Consider the following 23,796-nt stretch of genomic DNA (forward strand, 5'->3'; position numbering starts at 1 on the left):
GTGAAATAAACCTATAGTTATAAGTTAATAAATATTATTTTTCACCTGTTTTGCAGACGAATGGAAACAAAAGGTAGAGAGCTATAAAGACCTGTTTCTGAAAACAGAAAACTTGAAATCTGATGAATCGAAACGACCAGGAAAGCCAAAATCTCACGACGACCTTTTCGGTTTGGAAGGATCATTTCGACAATTGAACGTTGATTAGAAATAATGTGGAAAAAAGTGTAACTCAGCCATGTCTAAAGGAAAGCAATAACTCTTACCGTTACAAGTTTAGAACTAACAAACTTTGAACATACTTTTCTGCTACTTGAGTATAACTTGCAGACAAAAAATAATTTGAATGGATCAATTATTGTAAGTTTTCTTGAACGAAAATTGGCCGACCTCAGACAATTACACCAGTAAGTAAATAAATGAACTACATTTATGAATATTGTACGCTTGTTGCTAAACAAGAAATAAAGTTATGAATATTTTCCTGTTTTCATTTCTTATGCACTTTTTCCATAATTACATTTACAAATTTTCTGTTTTCTAAGTATATATTAAGTAATATTGGTTTCTTGTAAATACATTAACACGAAAATGTCTTGGTCCTGACATTATCCTATTGTTTTGATGTACAGTAAAACCTCGTTAATCAGGACTAATTGGGGGATAAGCTGTTTAACGAAAGTTCGGATTAACTGAAATAACCTAGAAGGACAGTAGAAAGTGCATTAAAACTCCGTTTATAGCTACAAAACACGTTTATTATGGTGTATTTAAAGGGCATAGGCCTAAATATACTATACAGTACAGTACAAAGTCTGCGGGAAACAGAATTTCATCAGTGGTTGACTGCCTTTTCTTTGGGAAGTTCTCTTGTTGACTTCTAGATACATTTAAAACCTTCCATTCTTCTCTTTTTCTTTTCTTTGCCTATTGCCTGTTCGGATTAAGCGAAGTCCGGATAATCGGGGTCCGGATTAACGAGATGTTACGGTATTATTAACTTAATTGTATTACTTGAACCAAAAATGGATTAATCTACACACGAGTGTTTCTTTACAAGACAAATTACCATATGTTTACAATTGTGAGACAAGATAGCGTAAAATAAGTGTATAATGAGTGTGTTTGTGCAAAATTAGAATATGAAATAAATTAATCTAATAGTGAAACATTCATTCTCCATAGGAATGCGTTTATTTCGAAGATTGTAAATAAATAGTTCCATCATGTTTGTTCTTTATCTAGCCACAATTCATTTTCATCGTAATGTTAAATATTGAAAACATACTGAAGAAATGGTTGGGTTTATTTGAGCTGTTGTTTTAAGTCTACTTGAGGAGTGGATCTACAGTTTAAGGTGGAATCCTAACAACTATAATACTCCACCGGGTATCGAACCAGTGACCTCTTAATTACAAGGTGACAATGTAATAAAGAAAGCAACATACCCAGAGGCGCAACCACGGATATTTGTCTGAGGGGGGGGGGGAAAGTACCATGATAAACGTACATATATTAATAATAACAAAAACATTAATAATGGCATTAATATATATATATATAATGTTATAATAATATATATAATAATAACAAACATTAATGGTATTATTATTATTATTATTATTATTATTTCTACTACTTCTAGTGGTAGTAGTAGTATCAAAGGCATTATTATCCTCTTAAATACGCAAAAAGGGGGTAGAAGTCGTGCTAAAGCATTTGTTTGGAACAAACGATTGGAAATATTTTTTCAACACCGTCAATTTCACATTAGCTAATAATGGAAAACAAGCACACAAACTGTATTTTTGAATGGCAGAATATTAATGATAAATGCATTCCGAAGATAATTCTTTTTGTACATATAACATGAATAACTTTCATGTACAACATATGTTTTACACATATGAAATATGGAACGACATTAAATAAAAAAAACACACATGCAACATGCTAACACTAAATTGTATACGTATTCTAAGTTAATTCAATACATATATACAACATATATTATTTAAATACACTACAAAAAACAATCATATTGCGAACGCAGCGATCAAGAAAATTTTTACGAAATTTATTTTCATTTCCATCAAATTTTAAATCGAAAGGGGTAATTGCTCCTCTGTGCCCCCCTACAGGTGCCCTTGGCCGTCAATGTTTGCCCCCCCCTAGAATTGACTTCCGTCGAAGTCCGGCAATGCCCCCCTGTGGTTGCGCCACTGAACATACCTAGATATAGGCCTATGTGTAACACTACATATTTAGGAATATAAAGAAAATGATATACTTAATATGATGTTTATGTTTATGTATGCAAAAATCTACTTATTTTGAATGTGTATGCGTGCCTGAAATTGCACACAAGTGTATGTTTATGCATAATAGCATGTTCCTGAATACGAAACAAAATACGGTATTGTTTCTTCTGGTTGTTTCATACCAAAACATTATCGCTTCATGTAAAGTTTATATTCCACCAAAGGTCCTATGGACATTTTGAAAGACTCAATTTCGTTGTTTTTTCTGGCGTCGGTCACGTATCAAAAATTTTACGATGCTCGAAATACAAAGAGTGTGATCGTTACAATGCTTGTATTTGCAATTAGCTCTTAGAATTGATTTTGCAGCCGGGATTAGTTAGTTCCTGATCGGGTCTGTCACAGGTTCAACGCTGAAATGATTTCCAGCGGAACGAAAATCTACATCATTGTGGTACTTCTATTTGTATTTGCGGTAAGGTTTCTAGTATATTGTAGTATCAAAGACATTACTATTTAACCTGCAACGTGACGCTAATTTCCTAAAGAGAAGGGTTATTTTTTAATGTAATAGCTGCCTTCCATGAATCTGTTCGTGGGACGGGGTCTCATACATTTCTTTATTAACCCACGATCGGTCACTTTCAATTTTAATTAAGTGTCATTTAAACAGGGGTTTTTGATAAGTTTCCGGCCTCGGAAAGAAATAATGGCGTCAGTAACAAATGAATGTCATTTTATTCAATATAGTTCCCTGTCAGGTTGACACACTTGGCACAACGTTCCTGCAGCGATTTTAACCCATGCTAATATAAGGTTATATCTTGGTCTCCAAACCATGCCTCTCCTTAAATTCAGTACCTTTGAGGTTCATTATGAGTTTGGGGAAAATATAATAGTCTGAGGGGGCCATATCAGGATAATAAAGGGGGTGGTCCATGAGATCATACTTTCTGCATTGTGATGCCTGTCTTGTGGCAAGGAGTATTGTCTTGGAGGAAGTAGATGCCTTTAGACAGTTTCCGCGGTCTATTTTCCTTCAAAGCCGAGTGCAATTTATCCAACAAAACCACATAGCGTTCAGCATTGAAGGTGGTGTCGTTTTCCATATATTGTCTGAGTATTATCCACTCACAATCCTAAAATATCACACCCATTACTTTTCCTGAAGATTTCTGTCGGCAACATTTTCCGGGAAGTGGTGATCCATGCATGGATTGATATTTTATCTATGGATCATACACAAAATGGAGTTTCATCTACTGTTACTGCACTACTTGAAAAACTGTCCAATAGTGTTTTAGCACTGTCTCTTCTTTTCCGCTTGTGACCAGCTGTCAAGAGTTTCGGCACTCACTTGGCAGAAAGTTTTCTCATCTCCAATTCTTCGTATACAATGTAATACACTTGCTCTAAACCGATGCCTAGTGTACAGTCACGGACACTTTTGGGTTGTAGTGATCCCATTAAATCAATGGATTTGCTAGAACCCAAAAATGTCCGCGACTGACCTGCTATACATTGCAGACCAATCCTCCTGTCCGCAAGGATCAGGTCGTGGACACTATCGACAATTTCCTCAGCCACTACTGTTCTGGATCTTCCAGGCCTTTCCTGATCTTCTGTGCTCGTTCTCCCTCTCCTGAAATCCGCCCCCCACACTTTCATTTTGCTGTATGAAGTACAGCCATTGGGTATTGTTTGTGTCAATTCGTCGTATATTTCCTTGGCTCCCATGCTCTTCTAGAAGAGGTACTTGATGACAGCTCTCTTCTCCAATTTGAAGAACGGCACACTCTGCGTTGCCATGTTCATTTCTAACCCGTAACACAAAAGTATTACTAGCAGCATCTGTCTGAAATTTTGCACAACGTGTTCTGAAAAATTCGACTCACAACATACTAAAAGGATTTAGATCTATTACAATACTTTCCCTGTCAGGCCGGAAAGTGATCAAAATCTCCTCGTTTTTAAAGGAAAGGCGTCCAATTTATATAAATTTTTGTGGGGGCAAGGTTGACATAAATAATATAATAGATTACATATGTTAGGGATGGGCCAATATGAAATTTTCCGGTACCGATAACCGAGATTCTACCGATCTGATATAAAACTCCAAACAATCCCCGAACATCCTTGATAGTTTATTGACTCTCTTAATAAATTAGTGTTTTCAGGTGACTGGAATGCAAGAAGTTGCTTATTTAGACATTTACTTTTTTAAAAAGTACAGCATGTAGATTATCCATAAAAATTATAACAAAGTGGCAGAATTTTGCACTAAATTATCCCGGAATGGTCACATATCGTGAGAAATACACATCGAATCGGAAAACAAAAAAATAAGTCTTTAATAAGTGAAAGAAAGCTATTCAATGATATCACACAAGATTCCCCAAACCCTGTGAAATTTTAAATGGAAACCCCCATTTTGTATCGTAGAATCGGAAAGATGACTTTATTTCGAGTCCAACGAGCTATCAACCATCCTCCTAGCTCAATTAGCAACTGAGATATAGCGATTTAAAAAAAACTGCACGACAAGACCTTTCACTGGAGTATATGGTAGCCCCCTTCCATATATATATATATATATATATATATATATATATATATATATATATATATATAATATCTGTCCCTCTACATGAATCTTGTCGGGTCAGAACGAACCTTGCCCCCCCCCGCCCCCGCCGAGCCCCAATTTTTAGTGTGTCGCGAGTGACCTGGTCACGCTCTTATGATAAGACGAAATCGCAGTATGAGAGAGTGACGTCAAAGTGAGCGCAGAGCTCATCCGCCACCGATCACATTTACGTTCATTTTTAGATTTGTGCATTATTTAGTCAAGTCTACGTTCTTTTCTAGCGGTTTTTTTTATACCTATATGTTTTTGTCGTGTTAATAGATAAAGTTTCAATGTTGTTTTACATTGTATCAGCTTATGAATACTGTGAAAAATTTCTAAAACGGAAAAAAAAAATCAGTGGTTAAAAGAAGATAGAGAGGCAGATGACGCAAGTCCAGTTCCTTTACTATATGATAATATAAATATTCTGGTACATTTGAAGGTAATTAACGTGGAATCGAAGTTGATTTATTCTATGTACAAATCATTTACGCGTATGTGAATTGAAAAATTATAAGACCTGTAATTACAAATGCCCCCTTTCTCCAAGAAATTTGTTTGGTAAGTGAGAAGGTTTCCTATCCCCAATTGGTTACGCATATACCTCGTAGAAATTATTTAAATATAAATCTTTAGGACATGGCATATGTAATTTTCCGTTACTACGTGTTACATTACAACACGTATGTCTCAAATGAATGGAATAAATTAGCAACCGCACTATTTCTTAATAATGAACACAAGAGAACGCACCTAAGTGGTAAGTGAATGAAGACTGGATACTTTAGTGGCTCAAGTTTAGTCATTGACTGTAACAGCTCACGTAGTACACACGTTTCCCGCAGATGTCTCTGTAAGGTGGCGGTCGTTGCAGTCCTCTGGCGTTACTTTCTGGAACTACTTCCAGGTCGAGAAGCGATACCATGAAACCAACATGCAATAAATTCTTCCTCCTTCACCAAGTTCAACTATCGTGTGTTCTTTTGAAATTTAGAGGTTAGGACAATAAAATTTGAAAGATTGAACTGAAATACCTGTGAAAAACATTAAATCCCTTGACAAACTCTTGGTTATCTACTTTAATACGCAGCAATAAATGCGTGCTATATCTTAACAAATTGACCCGGTGGAGGTATATAGTGGTTCGGATCCCACTTTAAACTGTAGGTCCACTCCCGATTAGCCTTCCTGTGCATAAAGTGGACTTAAAACAACAATTCAATCAATCAATCAATCTTAACAAGTGGCTGAGTGCATGCTGCTAGCTTTCCAATTCTCTGGAATATTATAACTCTCTTCATTGGCGAGATTTCAAGTATGATAAGTTCATCAGCAAATTTACATTCTGAAAGTTTAAAAAAAATACTTCAAATTGATGTAAATATTAATAATAATAAATAATATTCCATGGCTCGACAGCCCTTGAAGGGCCTAGGCAGATCTCCCGGCTGCCAGTCTCCCTCCCACAATCCTACCTAGAGGTGTGGAGATCTTCAACCAGTAATGGGGTGACGTGGGGTCAGCACGTCGAACCCCCAGCCGTTATAGAAGAATTCCGAGACCAGATTACGCTACTCACTCGTAGCTCCCCAATTTCCTCACGATGGTGGGTTGTCACCGGTTCTATTCACAGGCCGAGAACCCAGAGACTGAACCCAGGCGGACTCGAACTCATGCCGTCCAGCAGTCTGAGCCCAAAGCACAGCGCCCAAAGCACAGCGCCTCCAACGGCCACGTTGGAGGACAGATGCAAATATTACATTATGATATGCATTTTTTATATGCACCCCCCCCCCGCCCCTAAATAAAATTCTGGCTACGGGTCTGGTACCTGGTGTTCATCTATTGGAAGGTTAGGGAATCCAAAGAGCAGATTATGTGCAGGAACAAGATCCGAGCTTGCATCATCCTGCTTTAAGCTTAAAGCTTAACTGATGGATACTATCAAAGGCTTTTGGCAAGTCAAGAAATATAATGTCAATCTGAGATTGCTTCCAAATGTTAGATTTAAGTGAGTCTATCAACACCAATAAATTAGTAATAGTAGACCTTTTGCTAATATAATTATAATAATAATAAAGGATAACAGATGAAAATTAGGCTTGATTTGAGGGCGAGAATGCCATGTCATTATTATGACAGAATAATACTATAACGACAAAAATTATATTATATTGTATAGCTATGACTTAATATACTTTCCTTTTTCAGCCGGATCTGTCTATTGCAAACCATGCATTTGTTTATTCAGAGGTAGGTGACCTTAAATTATAATAATATCATTTCTGAATGTAGAAAAGATTGCAAGATGATCCAAAAGATTCGTTTTAATATTCAAATTTAATTGATTTTGATTGACTGATTTATTTTATTTCACTTCGCTTTTTGTGCCCCTATTGGCTAATTTGCGAAGACGGGGATGAGTTGTGATATGATGAAATCGATGAATGGACACTCACAAACATCCATGCCCAGGCCGGAATTCGAACCCCAGACCCCTGGCGTCGTAGCACGATGTGCTAACCACTCCGCTACGGGGACGGCTATTCAAATTCACTATACTATGATCTTACACATTCAATTTTGTAAATCACAAACATTTTAAATTATGGTCATTTCAAAACAAGAACTACAAACTAACAGTAAATAAATTTTGTATTTTGATCCTCAATTTTAGATAGTAAAACGCAAACATTTGACATATGTTTGAGTTGTGTGATTTCAAGTATAATTACATCACGTAACATAAATCGTAACCCATTCTGATGTATTTGAGTTCACAATTATACTTCTTACTAGAAAACAATTAATTTATTTGTATAATAGTGAATCGCTAAATGTGTGTCATTCAAATATTAAATTGTATTGTAATATTTACACCACGTTGGAATATTTCGAATTGCTTTGTTTAAAAAATCATATTTTTCAGTCAAATTACTATTAATGAATGATTTATACATACACACTTGACTATGGTTTAGTAATCAGAGATACTGTGTGTAAAAATCAATTTTTACGTAAGGGTACAATACATATACAAGATTTTTGCATTAAAAGTTTAAAATTTTACAAGGTTCAGTCGAAAGATAAACGGAAAGTGATACAACGTTGTGATTTATTGAGAAAATTAATAAAGTACGTGCTTATATTTGAACGCAATTCTCCTGTAGTTCAATGCACTTGGGTCAACGGGATGCCAGATATCGGATGTCAGAAGAAAAGAGCTCTTTTGGTTGGCCCGTGAGTCACTCATGAACGGCAAACTTGACATTGTCATCAGGGTTGAGTTTATGGTCCATCATTGACCCTTTCAGTAGTCCAGAAAGATGAAAATTAGACTGTACCATATCTGGGATATAAAGAGGGTGGCGCGTGTGGTCTGGCATTGTCTTGGTAGAGACATACGCCTCGACACTTGCTGCTTCAGATGGTTTTACGCCTCAACGGCTTGAACGGTGTCAGCATTCACGACACTGACAGACGGCCAGACTGGGAAGGATCTTCAAGAACTGTGACACTTTTTTTAAATTTTCTACCCACTCGTACACTTGGTTTCAAGACACAGTTATCATTCTAAATCAATAACATCAATCGATGAATCCTAATGGGTTTTAAGCCTTCTACTTGCAAAAGTGCATCACTCCACACAATTAAACTTTGGAGCAACACTGAAGTCGACTTATCATCTTTCACGCTCAACACCCAATGGCCTTCCCAGCGCCAAACCCCAAACTACCTACCAGGAAACTCACTAAATGGCAGCACACATTCACCCTAAGAACTACATATGTAATTTCGTAGCAAACTCGCACACTTATCCATTTATCTACTGACTGAGGCTTGTATATTCATTTACTAGATAGATATTAATTGCATATGCATATTGTATATATGCATGTAATATTAACATCACGTTGGACTATTTTCAGTGGCTGTGTTTTAAAAATGTTTCAGTTAAATTACGACTAATGGATGATTTATACATATACACTTAATTATGGTTTAGTAACTGAACCAAGATTATTTTTATTCTCATCATACAGAACGAAACGGCCATATTTCTGCATGACCTGAAAAAGGACTGTTGGCATGGCTATACTGGCAGCATCGGTAAATATGAATAATATGTGCTGTTAGTAACTTCGAGCTGATTTTAAAACTACAAATGATTCTTTAGCAAGTGATTATGTGAAACTAATCTCATTGTTGATAATTGTATTGGTTCTCTTCCTCAGTGCTTTGTATTAAGAGATCCCGTGTTTGATTCCCGCTTTAGGTTCCACGTTAAACTGTAGATGTACTTAAAGCGGGACCCCATTAGAATGTCTGAATAGTATAAAGTAGACTTAAATAAATTGTTTGATAATGGTATTCTATGTGCTTGTTTGAATACGGTTAATACATTTAAGAAAGCATACAATTATAAGTGACACATTAAATAAAAAATGATAAAGAAGTAACCTTTTAATCCGGTATTCTTTATTAAAAGTAGAAACAAAGTTATTAATTAATCTTACATCAAGTCTTAATTTGATTATTTTAAACTTTTTTTTATTGATTTATTTATGCTTGTCTCTTTCCATTGCATACATAAATACTATAAACCTACTCCGATATAGATTTAAAATTTTAAAATTGTTAATATTTTAACAAGTGAAGAGTGCGGGGGAATAACGATGAAAGTCCATTCTAAAGGAATTTCATTTTATGGCGCCAAACGGTAGAGGGCAGCATGAGCTTTCTGGACGTATATTCATTTTGCACAGAAAAGCTTTGAGTCACATGTAAAACAGGTTTTTAAAAACCATGGAAGATGGAACAACGATGAATGTCCTAGCATTTTCTGAATAAACGATGAAAGTTCAATGTCGTGCTGAATAAGAACGGCAACAATTAGGATTTGGTACGTGAGTTTGTATGCCAATGATAAGATTATTGTTTGGCAACCCTGTTTGTTGCCAGAAGAAAGACGGATTTACATTAAAGCAGTTGTGTCGGTGTGAGATGCGTCGATACTAGCATAGAACGTTTGTTGTGTCACAATGGATGTGAACTCGAGTCCAGGAAAGCGCAATGTGGAAAGAAAAGAAGAGGACAAGGCCGTGTGCCCGATGCATCGAAAAAATGCTTACGCAAACGCATGAAACAGGTGAAGACTGTAGGTGTAGAAAATCCTGTTTCGAACGTGTGAAAGAAAGTGATAGGAAGAATATTATCATTCATTTCAACAGGTTGCCCTATCGAGATGCTCAACGGTTCCATTTATGTGGTTTAATTGAAATGAAACTTGTAAATAGGAGGCGTCCGCGAAAGGACCGAAGTGAGGCTCATTTGCGTGATACGACGTATGTGTACAAAGTCAGGATTAAAAACAATGATGTGATTGAGGAAGTACCGGTTTGCTACAAAGCTTTTCTAGCTCTACATGGTATATCAGCGAGAACTGTACAGACTATTCAAGAGCAGTTTAAAGAATGTGGTACCGCAATAGCGGATAGACGAGGACAGCACAAAAATCGACCACATTCCTCAAGTGAGGAAACTCGAAAGAACATTCATGAACACATTCAATCTCTACGAGGCCGAAAAGCCCACTATTCATTGAAGAAAACAACCAAGATTTATCTGTCATCAGCGCTCGATGGTAAGAAGTAGCATCAGATGTTTTTAGAAAAATATACCAACAACTCTGTTTCATATGATAGTTACATGCGAGTATTCAATTCATAGTACAACATTTCATTTGGGTACCCTCGTTCAGATACATGTGCGTGTGATGCTATGAAGGCAGAAGGGAAACGGATGCAAGAAGAATTGGCATCCACACCGAATTCAATTGACGAAGACAGGAAAAAGCAAATAGTGAACGACCTACATGATTTGGAAATTAAGAAGGAGCAGCATTTACGGCGAGCCGCAACATACACCAGGAAACGTCAGTGTAGACAACGCTGCGCTCAAAGCAGTAATGAGGAAGTCATTGCTATGGATTCCAGAGGAATTTGCAAGTGCCCAATATAGCTAGTAACATCGTGTATTACAAACGTCAACTGACAGTACATTTGTTCAATATACATCTGTTACCATCTGGAGAATCAGTTTTTTATGGTTATGACGAGACAGTGGCTAAGAAAGGGGCAGATGAAGTCGTATCCATGCTCCACCACTTCATATTTGAAATATCCCCTGATGTGAAACAGCTGCACATTTTCTGCGATTCGTGTGCAGGACAGAACAAAAACTTAACAGTTTTTAGGTATCTTCATTATGTTGTGGTGTTCTGTAGGCGGTTAGATAAAATAACAATAACATTTCCTGAACGTGGGCACTCCTACCTCGAGTGTGACAAAAATATGAGGCTCATATCACACTCCTCTCAAACTGAAGTGCCTGCAGACGGTACGAGGTTATACGATCCAGCAGACTGAAACCAAACCCATTCCAAGTTGTCGAGTGTCAACAAACAATGTTCAAGGCATGGACAGATTTATTTGTCTCAGGCGGATTGTACAAATGAAAGTTGTCTGTTCCCTCCAGGCCCCTAAAGGAAGTCAAAGTGGAGATTCATCAACCACGCATTATGTCCATACGCTCCGCAAGTTACAACAGTGCATGGGAAACAGTAGTACTGACAGAGGCACGAAAGTGGAAGCCTTCGACTGGGTTGCAGGAAGGAGAGTTCCTCTTACCAGGAGAAGCTTATTGTGATGTCTTACCAATATCAGCTTTGAAGTGGAAAGATCTGCAGGATATCTCTACACTTTTTAACCACGCAACAATCAGTGATCTTTTATTCAAACGTACCGCACCGGGAATGAACGTGGACGTCAGTGGCGGCTCGTGGTAAACCAAAGTGGAGGGGCGATAGGTCAGAAATTTGCTCTACTAGTAATGTGAGTTTAAATGATGAATTTCGTACATAACAGCCAACGTGATAAGAAATTGATATATTCGTGTTTACCGAATATCATGTTTTACACGTTTGAACCTATTATAATAAATTAAATAATTATTTAACAGTAATGCAAAGATTAGGAAAGATAAAGAAGAAATAGAATTCTAACAGATTAAGTCGTAGCATTTTTTAACTCAATAGAGGGGAAAATTCAGAAGAAGGGATATTAGTTTTTACACAGCTTGATAAGCACAATGACGAATATTTACTTGCATTGAACGTGAAAATTACTAGTAAAAAAGTGACACAGAAAACATTTCCTGACCAACATGATTAATTGATATGTGAAATAGGGCACCAAAATACGTAAATAACTCACGGGAAAGGTGATATCTGCGTTACCAGAATCTCAACCAATATACTAAATAAAAACTTCAAACTTACCAGAAATCTTCTTCAGACATGCTTGTAACTGAAATCCATCCTTCTGTCCTTCAAGCGGGCAAACTTGTTGATGACACGATTGTTAAAATCTGGAATATCCTGGGTGAACTTTCGCTCAATAGAAAGCATGGCCAGAGCTGTTAATCTGTCCTCAACCATCGTGTTTCGCAAAAATGTTTTTACACGCTTCATAGTGGAGAAACATCTTTCGGCTTCTGATGTGGTCGTGGGAATTGTTACGAGCACTTTCAGAAGCTTCGTGCATTCGCCAAATGTATCTTGGAGATTATTCTCGTTCATAAACGAGAAAAGGGCCAAGGCTCCCGAGATGTTACTAAATTCATTCCTTCGATATATTATGCTCAATTCTGTCTTCAGTCTTTTCTCATCCAAGAAAGGATAAGCACCGCATGCTGATTGCAGATACATATCAGGAAACGACACACGTAGCTTGAGAACTTTTCTGGCAAGAATAAGTTTGCTGCAATAAGGTGACCTCTGAAGGAAAATCTATCGATCGCTTGGCTTATAATTACATCACAAACCTCCTTTGCCTCGGCGCTTCGATTGCGATTGGTTGTCCTCCTGCGCTTTATCGAAAACATAGCATCCTCACTCTCAGATTCCTCACCACTTTCCTCTCGAACTTTCGATACATGTTTCACAAAAGAGGCAATGTGCCTCTCGACAGAAGTTGGGTCTATTTCTTTTTTCTGTAGCTGATTGTATAATATGTCAACATTTGGCATTATCTTGTGGAAAAGAGCAGCCAATAGTTAAACTCCCCGTCCTGCAACATTTTTTCCAGGTCTGCTGCTTGCTCCAGAGTAGAATCCAGTTTAATATGGTCTGCTGCTTGAATCGCTTCCATGCATTCGATCAGATCTTCCCTATGCTCGTAAACAGTGTTCACCAACCTTGCATGAAAATTCCACCTTGTCGTTGCAGGTCTTGGTAACCGCTTGCCTACCACTTCGTCCAAAACCGCGATTCTCTGGGACGAATTTGAGAAAAATGTTGCTATCCCTCGTAAACTAGCAAAAAATATTCGCACGTAGCGATTAACTGATGCAGCATTGGCCATAACTAAATTTAGCTGGTGGGCATAGCAGTGAACGTAAGCTGCATTACTGTAACGTTGCCGAATGATAGCCTGCACACCATTTGCGGACCCGCTCATTACCGATACACCATCGAATGTCTGAGCAATTAGCTTGTGAGGTTCATTTGCAACATGCTGTTCTACCTCTTCAAGGATGCACTGAGCTAGAGAGCATGCATCGTGGAGAGCTGGATTTAAGTATTTCCAAAATCTCTCCACTGGTTTTCCATTTACAATATAACGGAAAATTGTTACCATTTGAAATGCGGACGAAACATCGGTCGTTTCGTCAGCTATTACCGCCCAAAAATCAGCCTTCTCGATTTCTTTTGAAATTTCCTCGTGGCATACCTGTAGCATGCAGTCAAGCAATTCGTTCTGAACTGTTTTCGAAGTTCCCTTAAAAACGGTTGCTCTCTCTAGGTGGCCTTTCATACTTTCGTCCAGTTCGCCACTGAAGTTCACAAGCCCGCGAAATATTCCTGGGTTCGAGGAGGAAACGGTTTCGTCACGACCCCTGAGAGCTAGCTCGAATGCACCACAAAAACGGACGCAATTAATTATTATATTTAATACATATCTGTTCTTCGAAACTTTCTCGTTATGTTCATGAAGAGACTGACGGTATGCACTGTCCAACCGTGCTTGAATGTTCACTTTCCCCAGAAAAACAAAGTTGAGAACATTGTCCATGTGCGCATGCGAAGCTTCGTGCTTCTTGATTTTTTCACTCAAGTGATGTAGATCCTTCACCCCCACCTTGGACCATGCAATATCTCCACCAAACAGTACACACGGAAAACAAAAGAAAGCATTCTTCTTGTCACAACCGCACAACCAATCGCACTTTTCGTAAGTTTCAGCGCGAAATTTCCGAGTGAACTCACGACCTCCCTTCTTGGACACTTGTTCTAGTTTCAAATTCGGCCTAGGCGGCCTAGGTTTTTTATGCTTATTTTTTCATCCAGACTTCTGGTAGAAAAACTTCGCACTAACAAGTTCTCCACACTGTTCATCGCGACAAACACACAACTACAGCACACAACTACCGAAAAAGCTTTACTTCTCCATGGAAAACGAAAAAACAACAAGCGTCAATACTATCGTCTTCCCATCCGGTCGTTTTATTGCCTCGGGGTTGCCAGACAATTTTGCCAACTTCTCAGAAATTTGTAGTTCTGAGGTTCCTGTCGCGGTGAGTTTAGATGACGAGTTTCTAATTTATTTAACAGCCGGCTTGAAAAGAAATTTTGACAACTTTGTCACATTATCAGGATTTTTTTGGAACGTGCTAATCAAAATATGTAATTAAATCTAAATGACGTACTCTACATCATTGCAATGCAAATGTACTTTCCACTAAACTCAGAAAACATACAACGCATATATGCGATAATTTTGCAAGTAACAAGAATCTGTAGCCGACTTCCGTGGCTAATATATCGCATTACAAAGCCACGGATCCTGTGTTCGAATCCCGGCCTGGACATGGGTGTTTTATGTGAGTGCCCCTCCATCAATTTCATTATATCATCACTCATCCTCATCGTCGTGATTACCGAAAAGTAGCAGAAAGCGACTTTAAATAAAAAAAATCAAGCAAGAGTCTGTACTTTTTCAGTTACCGATATTATCTTTCCTCATTGGAAATTGCGTTATTTATTGCTCTACTCTTATGTCATAAGTGAATAAGATTATCGAATGCAGAATGTTTTTTTCAACGGTTGATAATTTTCTTTCTTATGTTAACTTCATTGCTTCTGGCAACTCTTCATTGTTTACGTTCTCCGGAGAGAGGGTCAGTTTCGCCTAAGGGGTGGGTTCCGGACGACAAACCCTCCGTCCTCCCAGCCACAGATCCCGCGCGCGTTATTCCCCCAGTTCCCTCGCATGACACCCCTCGCGGCCGCGCCTGAGAATGCTCTACGTCTCGTAAAGTGGGAGGACGCCGCCCGCCAGATTTCTCTCGAAGTTCCGTATTCTCCCGCACGGTGGCGTTAAAACTTCGCAGTTGTCGCGGAATAATGATTACAGAACCGACTAACCAACGATCTATATGCAACGGAATATTTACAATTCAGACAATATAAAAGCTAATATATAAATGATAATGTAATGTTTGTTCACTTGTGGTTACACACGGCAGTGCGGCGTCCGTATCGTCCTTATGAGCGGCCGCCCCTGGTGGACGTTATTATGGTGTAACGTTATGTTTCAGTTTAGAACATCTTGTCCTGTCGCCATTGCAATGATTCAGGTGACTTTAATCGTTTTTCACGCAAATTTCTGGACATTCATCTTTTTTCCCGCTTTTTTTTACATTACAATGCTATTGTTTTTTTTCTCCATTGTTACCAAATATTCACTCTTGTTACTTTGTAGGTATATTGTCAGAATATTGACCTGATGTCTGATGTTCATTGTATCACACATTTCAAATAAAGCCTTTCAAAAAGCTTATATCTCAGAAGTATGAAAATGTCACTTTCGTCGTTCTTCCACCGGATTCTTCAAGTGTGTATTTGTTTTAAAACTAATGATATTAGCATAAGACTGTGCCGGAATAATTATATTCCATCCTGTATTTGTGCACCTATATTTTCGACCCAACGAAGTCTAACTTAGTACACAAACGAAACTTAATACAATTTTTATACTGTGCAAATAATTATGTATTAGCAATCACATGTAATAATCTAATTTAACACGATAGAAAGCCACAAGTTAACAGAATGCTTAAATAAGGAATGTTGGTTTTATCACCTTCTGGAGCAGTGCATCTTCTCATTATCATATTTAGCTTATAGCAGTGGTTCTCAAAGTGTGGTACGCGTATATCAAGGGGTACATGAACGAATCAAAAAGGGTAAGCTATCAGCTCGGAAAAGAAATATCGAGAATACCCATGCGACAACATTTTTGCCAAATTTGGAGCCGAATCTCTGCTTGAAAGTTTCAAGTGCACAATCTGACATCAAGAAACTGCAACAAGCTAAGGAACATCCTTCTCACTACAAACTCTGAGAATTTACAATAAAAACTACAAAATTGTGCTTCACAGTTTGTTTACAAATGTTTATTTGCTTACCATCTTTTCACATGCAGCTCAATGCCATTTTGCTCTTTGCACATAGACGCCTCCAACATATCAAAAACGCCCCACCAATCAGGCAGACAAAAAAATCACAAAACCCACTATTCGGGGAGAACCTATGGGGGGGGGTACATTAGTGGTTTAGTTTACGACTAAAGGGTACAATGAGAAAAACGTTTGTGAACCACACTCTTATAGTAAAGTACAAAAATAGAGCAAGATTGCTATACAGACACACATAGATATAGGGAAACAAAAACTAACAATACTACTAATAGTTTAATTACTTCAGATATTTCTGATTCAGGATTACCCAATTCAGGAACTATGGAAATTCTAATGATAACAGTGCCATTTCAAGAACTGGTCTTTACCAGTTGGATATTTCAGTGAAATCTCTTCCCAGAGCAGGACCTCCAACTATTTGAGTCAGGAAGGATGAATTGGCGTTAGAAATATATACAGGGTGATTCAGAATTCCTATTACGCACTTCTAGTGGTTGTAGAGGGGACTTAGTTGATCAAGTTTCGATATCCGGAAACGTACCGTCTTGGTACTACACAGATGACAAGATCACAAAATTTCACATCTCCCGCTTTACCTGCGTCACTACAAGAGCCGCTCGATGTGGCGGCCCTGAAGTTCGTTGCAAACACTGTACCTCCCAAGGATGTTGCATACACACGCTGAATCGTGTCGTGCAACCATGTCTTTCTCCGACACTACAGGAGTCTCATAAACATAACTCTTCATGTGGCGCCGTACAAAAAAGTTAAGAAAAGTTAGATCCGGCGATCGTGGTGGCCAAGGAGTTTGTCCACCACGACCTATCTACCTGTCCCCGTATGTTTGATTGAGATGTTGTCGGACGTCATGGGTAAAGTGTGCTTTTGCGACATCATGTTGAATCCAAATGTGCTGTGTAATCAGACTTTAAACAGAGGACGTTGGAAGCAGCACACATGACATCAGGTGACTGAAGACGTCGCCCTCCGTCAATGTGGGTTGCCTACCGTGAAGTGGAAGATGTGAAATTATGTGATCTTGTTTTGTGTGCGTATGTGTGTGTGTGCGTATGTGTGTGTGTGTGTGTGTGTGTGTGTGTGTATGGTTCCTGAATTGGGGACGTCCTGAGTTCGGACATCACCAATTGCTTCAAGACAAAGGAGAAAATAAAACAAAAGAAAACTTGTAACTATTCGCTTTGCTTCCGTTGTTCTATTATTCACATTGGTCAAATCCAACATGGAATTTAGCCCTTAAAGTCCCTTTACAACTTCAAAAATTCACTACAAATGCAAATGATGAGAGATTTGAGTGATTTTTTTATTGTACTGGAAAGTTTGTACTAATAGTCAATTTGTGTATGTCAGGTAACATCTTGAAGAAAGAGAGGTCATCGAAAGAAAAATGGCTACTCCGCAAGAAAAGGTACAATGTGTGGCGTGGTTCATTGAAACAAAATCTGACACTCAAGACTCAGCGAAACTTCAGGACTAGGTATGGGAAACAACCACCAGCACATCCATCAATTTGTAAATGACACAAGGAAATTCAAGGAGACTGGTACAATTTTGGATAAAGCAAGAAGTGGAAGGAAACGAGTATCAGTGGAAGGCATCTAATGTAAGACAAGCCTTTGTTAATTCTCCAAATAAATCCATTCGCACTGCTGCCAGACAGTTACAGCTACCACGATCAACAGTGCACAAGATCCTACACCACAACCTGCGATTGTATGTGTATAAAGTGCAACTGTTGCATGCCATCGAGCCCAATGATAAACTGAAACGCAAAATGTTTGCTGTGGACATGCTTCATCGAATATCGGAGGATGCAAAGTTCCTCAACCGAGTGTGTTTTACTGAGGAGGCAACATTTCATGTTTCCGGTAAACTGAACAATTACAATGCGAGAATCTGGGGCTCAGAAAACCCCCATGCGACAATGGACCTCAAACGAAACAGTCCAAAGGTGAATGTGTGGTGTGGACTGATGTTCAATCAAATCATTGGTCCACTTTTCTTTGCGGAGCAAACAATTACTGCAAATGTTTACCTTGGCCTTTTGATTGAATATGTGACACCACAACTGGCTCATCTTCAACCACCCTTTCTTCACCAACAGGATGGTGCACCACCACATTGCGGATTAAATGTTCATGACTTCCTGGACCAAACATTTCCCAGTAGGTGGATTGGACGGGATGGCAATATTCCCTGGCCACCTCGTTCACCAGACATGACGCTCCTTGATTTCTTTCTATGGGGTTACATTAAAGACGCTGTGTATCGAACAAAGGTAGAGAAGATTACTTACCTCAAGAAAGGATCAATGATGCCATTGCCACCATTGATGAGGCTATGCTAGAGCGGACATGGCGCAAAATCGAATTTCGCCTTGACATCCTTCGTGCAACGAATGGTGTCCATATTGAGGTTTATTAAGTTAAGAAAAAAAACTTTAATATATACTGCTACTATTTGATAAATTTAATAAAACTATCTCTTCATATGTGTTTGGAATAAAAGCTTGAAGTTGTAAAGAAACTTTATGGACACCCTGTATTTACCACAAGCACACCATACATTTATTTACTATTCTAATTCTTGCAGATGACATTACGCATTATCTACGGAATTATAGCGATTCTTGTCCTGGTGAGTTGAAAGTAAGTACGTTGAAGAACTCTGTTATTATCATATTATTAAATCTGATAATGCATTCGCGGACCTTCCGGGGACACTTGGCGACGTTCCCCCTCCCCTTAAAGCGATTACGCAGTATTATGAAAATTTATGATATCGATATATTATCGTATGTACGTTATTCGTATATTTTGTAATAGATATTTCCACATCATACTACATTTTTCTGTCTTTAATAGAAATAAATTTCAGTGTCAACTGTGAATTTTGGTCACTTGGTTGCATACATATAGGATAGAAATACCGATCATCGAGGATAATTGTCAAAATGAGCAAAATGTTGGAGAGTACAGGGATATTGTCTACAAACAATGCATTGCTTAGTACATAGTACTATATAATATTAACATCTCTCTAACTAAATGTGTATCCAGTAATTTCCCTGCAACTTGTATACACTCTCTCCCTTATATGTGTGTGTGTATATATATATATATATATATATATATATATACACATACACACACATGCATACGCATATATGCATATGTATATGTGTGTACGGGAGCCTATGTCTGTATGCTTACAACATAACAGCACATATTGAGCCCCCCCAAATATTTATAGAAGTAGATAGTAAATGTGCATCCCACCGCAACCCTGATTTTTCGACCTCTAAGAAAATCGCACCAAAACCTCAAAAACTCACTTTCTCTCCACGTTCCGCGCCTTATTTATTGCGCTGACGATGTTTCACAGCGCAGAAAAGCCGGTACGAGTAAATACACTTTCTCATCCTTGTAGTACGAATGCACCTTATCGTAATTTTTTCCAAGTCCGGGGACCATGTTTATATATCGTGACCTTTTGTAAACCTCTCGGGAACGATGTGCCACACACGCACACACGCGCGCGCGCCTCTCATTATTTCTGTATTGTGACGCAAGCAAACAAACAAATAATAATTGTTTTTTTTTATAGGATTCCTGGCCCCTATAACCCCGCCAGGAGTGCGTGGTGCCCAACCCAAAAAAACCATTTGCGAATGTTGCCAGAAATTTAATCAACGTTGTTCGTTCTCGATGCTGGAATCTTACGTAGATTATTCCATGATAAACAAATCTATAATCCTGTGCGAAGCTCCCATAGCATTTACGCAATTTTTGACGTTTGCGTGGATAGCCACGCTAGGTCGAACGAATCTTTCAACACCGATAGAGAAATTGTGTTCCATCGCTCAACGCAACGTCTTCATCACGGACCAAACGCTTTTTCAAAGCGATCCAAATTTTCTGCAAAACGTTCGAGAAAAAAGAATTCCAAAATATCGAATGTCGCTCGAGAGTGGGAGAGAAAAATTGAAATCGATTTTCGATTCGTTGACAGCATCGCCCCAAACGTTGACCATTCCGGGGCTTGCACAGCAAGAGCGCGAAAGTTCGTCCAAGATGCAGTTGTTTTCGCGCAACGTGCAAAGTATCTTGCAACCGTTTCCGAAACTATCGTCGTCGTTGAACGATGCAACTTTGGAGGCGATGTGTGCGGGTGATGCGGAAATAGAACGTTCGTGGCTTCGAAACATCACTCGCTTTTTCTGCTCCGAACCTGCATACTGGACCGATTCGCAGTTTCACTCGCAAGCTTTGGCTTTCTTGCAAGAGTGTGCTCGATTGGAGAACAATATTATTTTTTCGAGGGAACTAAAATCGCAAGAAATGATCGTTTCGCCCGCACTGCCCATGCTGCTATCCGCTTCGGCAACCCCGCTGCCGCAACATCAACGGCAACTCCTCCCCGAACCCATTCAGTTCGCATCCTCTTCCACCCGAAGCGAATCGATTTTTTCTGCCTCCACGGTCATGAACGAAGAATCCACAATATCCCAGATAACGATAGAATCGGAAGAGGAGGATGCGGCGGAAGCGAGCACAGCAGCATCCGCTTTGGAAGAGTACCTATCCACATTATGCTCGACCAACAAAAAGCTGCATTGTTGCACGTGGAATTTTCAAACCTTTTCGCGTATTATTTTTATGGAATCACAAGCACGAAACGAAGCGTCCACCGTTTCGTTTCAGGCATGGTTGAGTTTTGTGCTGGTTCTCGCAGAGCGGGGTCGCCCGTTTCACACACCACCCTGACGGGGCGTGGAAGAGGCCGAGGAAATGATCGACAACGTGCATGGGTGGAACTGTCAACGCCCGTTCATTGCTATTTGTCCCCCACAGGATATTGTGCGCATCGAAAAGTCTTTTGTTGAAAAAAAAAGTATAGCATTGTTCGTTTGTACCACATGCATGAGTGAATCGGTCAACGGGGGTTCATTGCTAGGACATTGTGTTTTAACCAAGGGGTCGCGTGGGTGGGGTTCCTATATAACACACCAGTTTCTCCTTTTGTACATCATTATCATAGTGAACGTCAATCGTGGCAGTTCAGTATTCTTAATTGTTTTGTCTGACAGTATACATATATATCATCGTGGAAGTTTTAGTGAGCTACAAGTTTTTTTGAAGTCTGTCTCTCTCTTAAAAAGTAAGTTCTTTTTTATGATATATATATATTTATTTTGTTTTGCGTCTGACACACACACATATTCAGAGGAATCATAAAAAAAAATTGACACACACATTTTTTTTCTTTTCACCTCCTACAACAGTGCACACACTGTTCGCGTCTAATATATATATGCACTTGTGGAAGGAAAAAAAGTCTAGCATTTATCAACTTTTTTTTTCCTTCTGTTTCAGTGCGCTTTCCCCTACCACCACATACCCCCCAAAAAATTATCTGTATATATAAATAACAGAGAAATATGGAATCGCAAGCAGGTCCCTCCGGTCTTTGCGGTAAAATGACGGCATGTCGCAACTGTGGAAAATTAATTTCGAAATCGAACATCTCGAAGCATTTGAAAAAATGTCGTCTACCGGAACATGATGTCGTCCCCCCGGCAAAGAAATCTCGCATTGATGCGCATGAAGGCGGTGCTTTGAATAAAAGTGCACGCATCATGGCGTATAAATCTGGAGGTGACGAAAAATGTGACTCGAGCACCTTCCTCGACAATGTGAAATCTCTGGTATTTGATAAATTACGGAATTGCCTTGTTAATGTTCCAGTTAAAATTCATCTCGTCTTGACCCTGCTGTATGAGAAAGTTGACTCGTCCGAGACAAGCACTTTCAGCTTTTACGTAGGGTGCGAAGGCTTACATGAGGGCAATCACGACGATCTTGACGAGATTGTGACACGGCTTTTTGAGCACCTGGGACAAAAACAAGAAGACTTTGAAGGACGTGGGAGTGGATGGAGTCTTTGCGGTCGCAGCCACATGTTACAGCTTCGAGTCTGCAATTTCAAACCGTTACGCAGCACACAAAAAACAAAAACAAAAAATGTTGCACCAGACATTAAAAAAAAAGCCGTGTTAAACATAGAAAGTAATGATGCGAAGTCATCAAGATGGTCTGTCATCGCCGCATTACACCCAGCTAATAATAATGACCCCCAACGTCTGTCCAATTACAGACGATACGAGAGGAAATACAAGAATGTCATGAGAGGAATTTCCTATCCTGTGCCCCTGAATAAGATCAATCAATTTTTAAAAAACTGTAGAGAGGAAAAAGGAGAAGATCTCGATATTTCTGTGTTTGGGGTTGACGATTGCGGCGACATTTGTGTGTTAAGACCTGCGAGAAGCCAGAATAATGTAATTCGACTCTTGCTTGTAGATGGCCGTTACAGTTTGATACGGAATTTTTCTCGATTACTCGGAAGACAGATGAGCAAGAATCACGATAAGATTGAAATTTGCGATCGGTGTTTGAGAATTTTTCGCGTGGGAAAGAAGATGAGAGAAGAGCACAAGTGTTTTGGCTCCGTGAATGCAGAACCCGAAGATGTCATGCCGGAACCCGGAACCAAGATGAAATTTCAGAAACACCAGGCTCTTCTCCACCATCCCGTTGTCCTTTATGCCGACTTTGAAAGCTTCCAAGTTCCCATAACGTCTTGCAACCCTGATCCCTCTACCTCAAGCACAATACAAATTTTTCACCACGAGCCTTGCAGTTTCTCCATCTACGGAGAAAAATTAAATGATGTCATCTTGTATTGTGGACCTTGATACGTTCTAAGCACAATTATTTAGATGCGTCGTATTATTATACTATTAATATTAACTTAATAACACTCAGCGGTGAACAATGAGACTCGGTGAAGTACACAGACTCCTCTCAGGTACAGGGATAGTGTTAGGCAAAGACAATATTCACAGCACAGAGAAATAAAACCACATTACTGCAGTATGTATAAACTGAAAGGTTTTATTCTTTATTTATTGTAATTATAGTGCAAATATACTTGAGACGAAGACGAGGATTTCGCTTTGTCGATGAATTGACTCAATTAAAACGCATAAACTCAATGCGTGGCTATCGGCAAGCCTATGATTACATATACCTAGCTTGCGCCCCGAACTACCACACCAAGAGATATGCAATGATAACTGAGCCAATATTTGCTCTTTAGCCTTTATTATTTAACGTAGAATGGTTGCAGTATTATGCATATCATCAATGCATGGCTATCGGCGTACCTATGTTAACATAGGCCTAGCTTGCGCCCCGAACTACCATACCAGGATGTATGCACAACACCGAGGAGTTCTTTTTAAGTTAAAAAGCTTCGACGATCCGTGGCGAAAGTGTGATATTT

General features: G+C 38.9%; 2 protein-coding genes across 2 annotated transcripts in view; both read left to right on the forward strand.

Annotated features, from left to right (window-relative positions):
* The window catches only part of LOC146002204 (uncharacterized), a 129,780-nt gene extending 129,364 nt beyond the window's left edge, over window positions 1-416 (forward strand). Inside the window, exon 14 of the mRNA XM_083139922.1 lies at window positions 57-416. Within this exon, the coding sequence (XP_082996048.1) occupies window positions 57-208 (152 nt within the window). The 3' untranslated portion in view covers window positions 209-416. The remainder of the gene's footprint in view (window positions 1-56) is intronic.
* A 2,172-nt stretch (window positions 417-2,588) lies between these two features.
* The window catches only part of LOC146001949 (uncharacterized), a 53,791-nt gene continuing 32,583 nt past the window's right edge, over window positions 2,589-23,796 (forward strand). Inside the window, exons 1-4 of the mRNA XM_083139668.1 lie at window positions 2,589-2,736; window positions 7,102-7,143; window positions 8,934-9,000; window positions 19,042-19,097. Coding sequence (XP_082995794.1) covers window positions 2,680-2,736; window positions 7,102-7,143; window positions 8,934-9,000; window positions 19,042-19,097 — 222 coding nt within the window. The 5' untranslated portion in view covers window positions 2,589-2,679. The remainder of the gene's footprint in view (window positions 2,737-7,101; window positions 7,144-8,933; window positions 9,001-19,041; window positions 19,098-23,796) is intronic.

The sequence above is a fragment of the Lepisma saccharinum genome, chromosome 18 (genome assembly GCF_977018435.1).
Source record: "Lepisma saccharinum chromosome 18, izLepSacc3.1, whole genome shotgun sequence".
NCBI lineage: Eukaryota > Metazoa > Arthropoda > Insecta > Zygentoma > Lepismatidae > Lepisma > Lepisma saccharinum.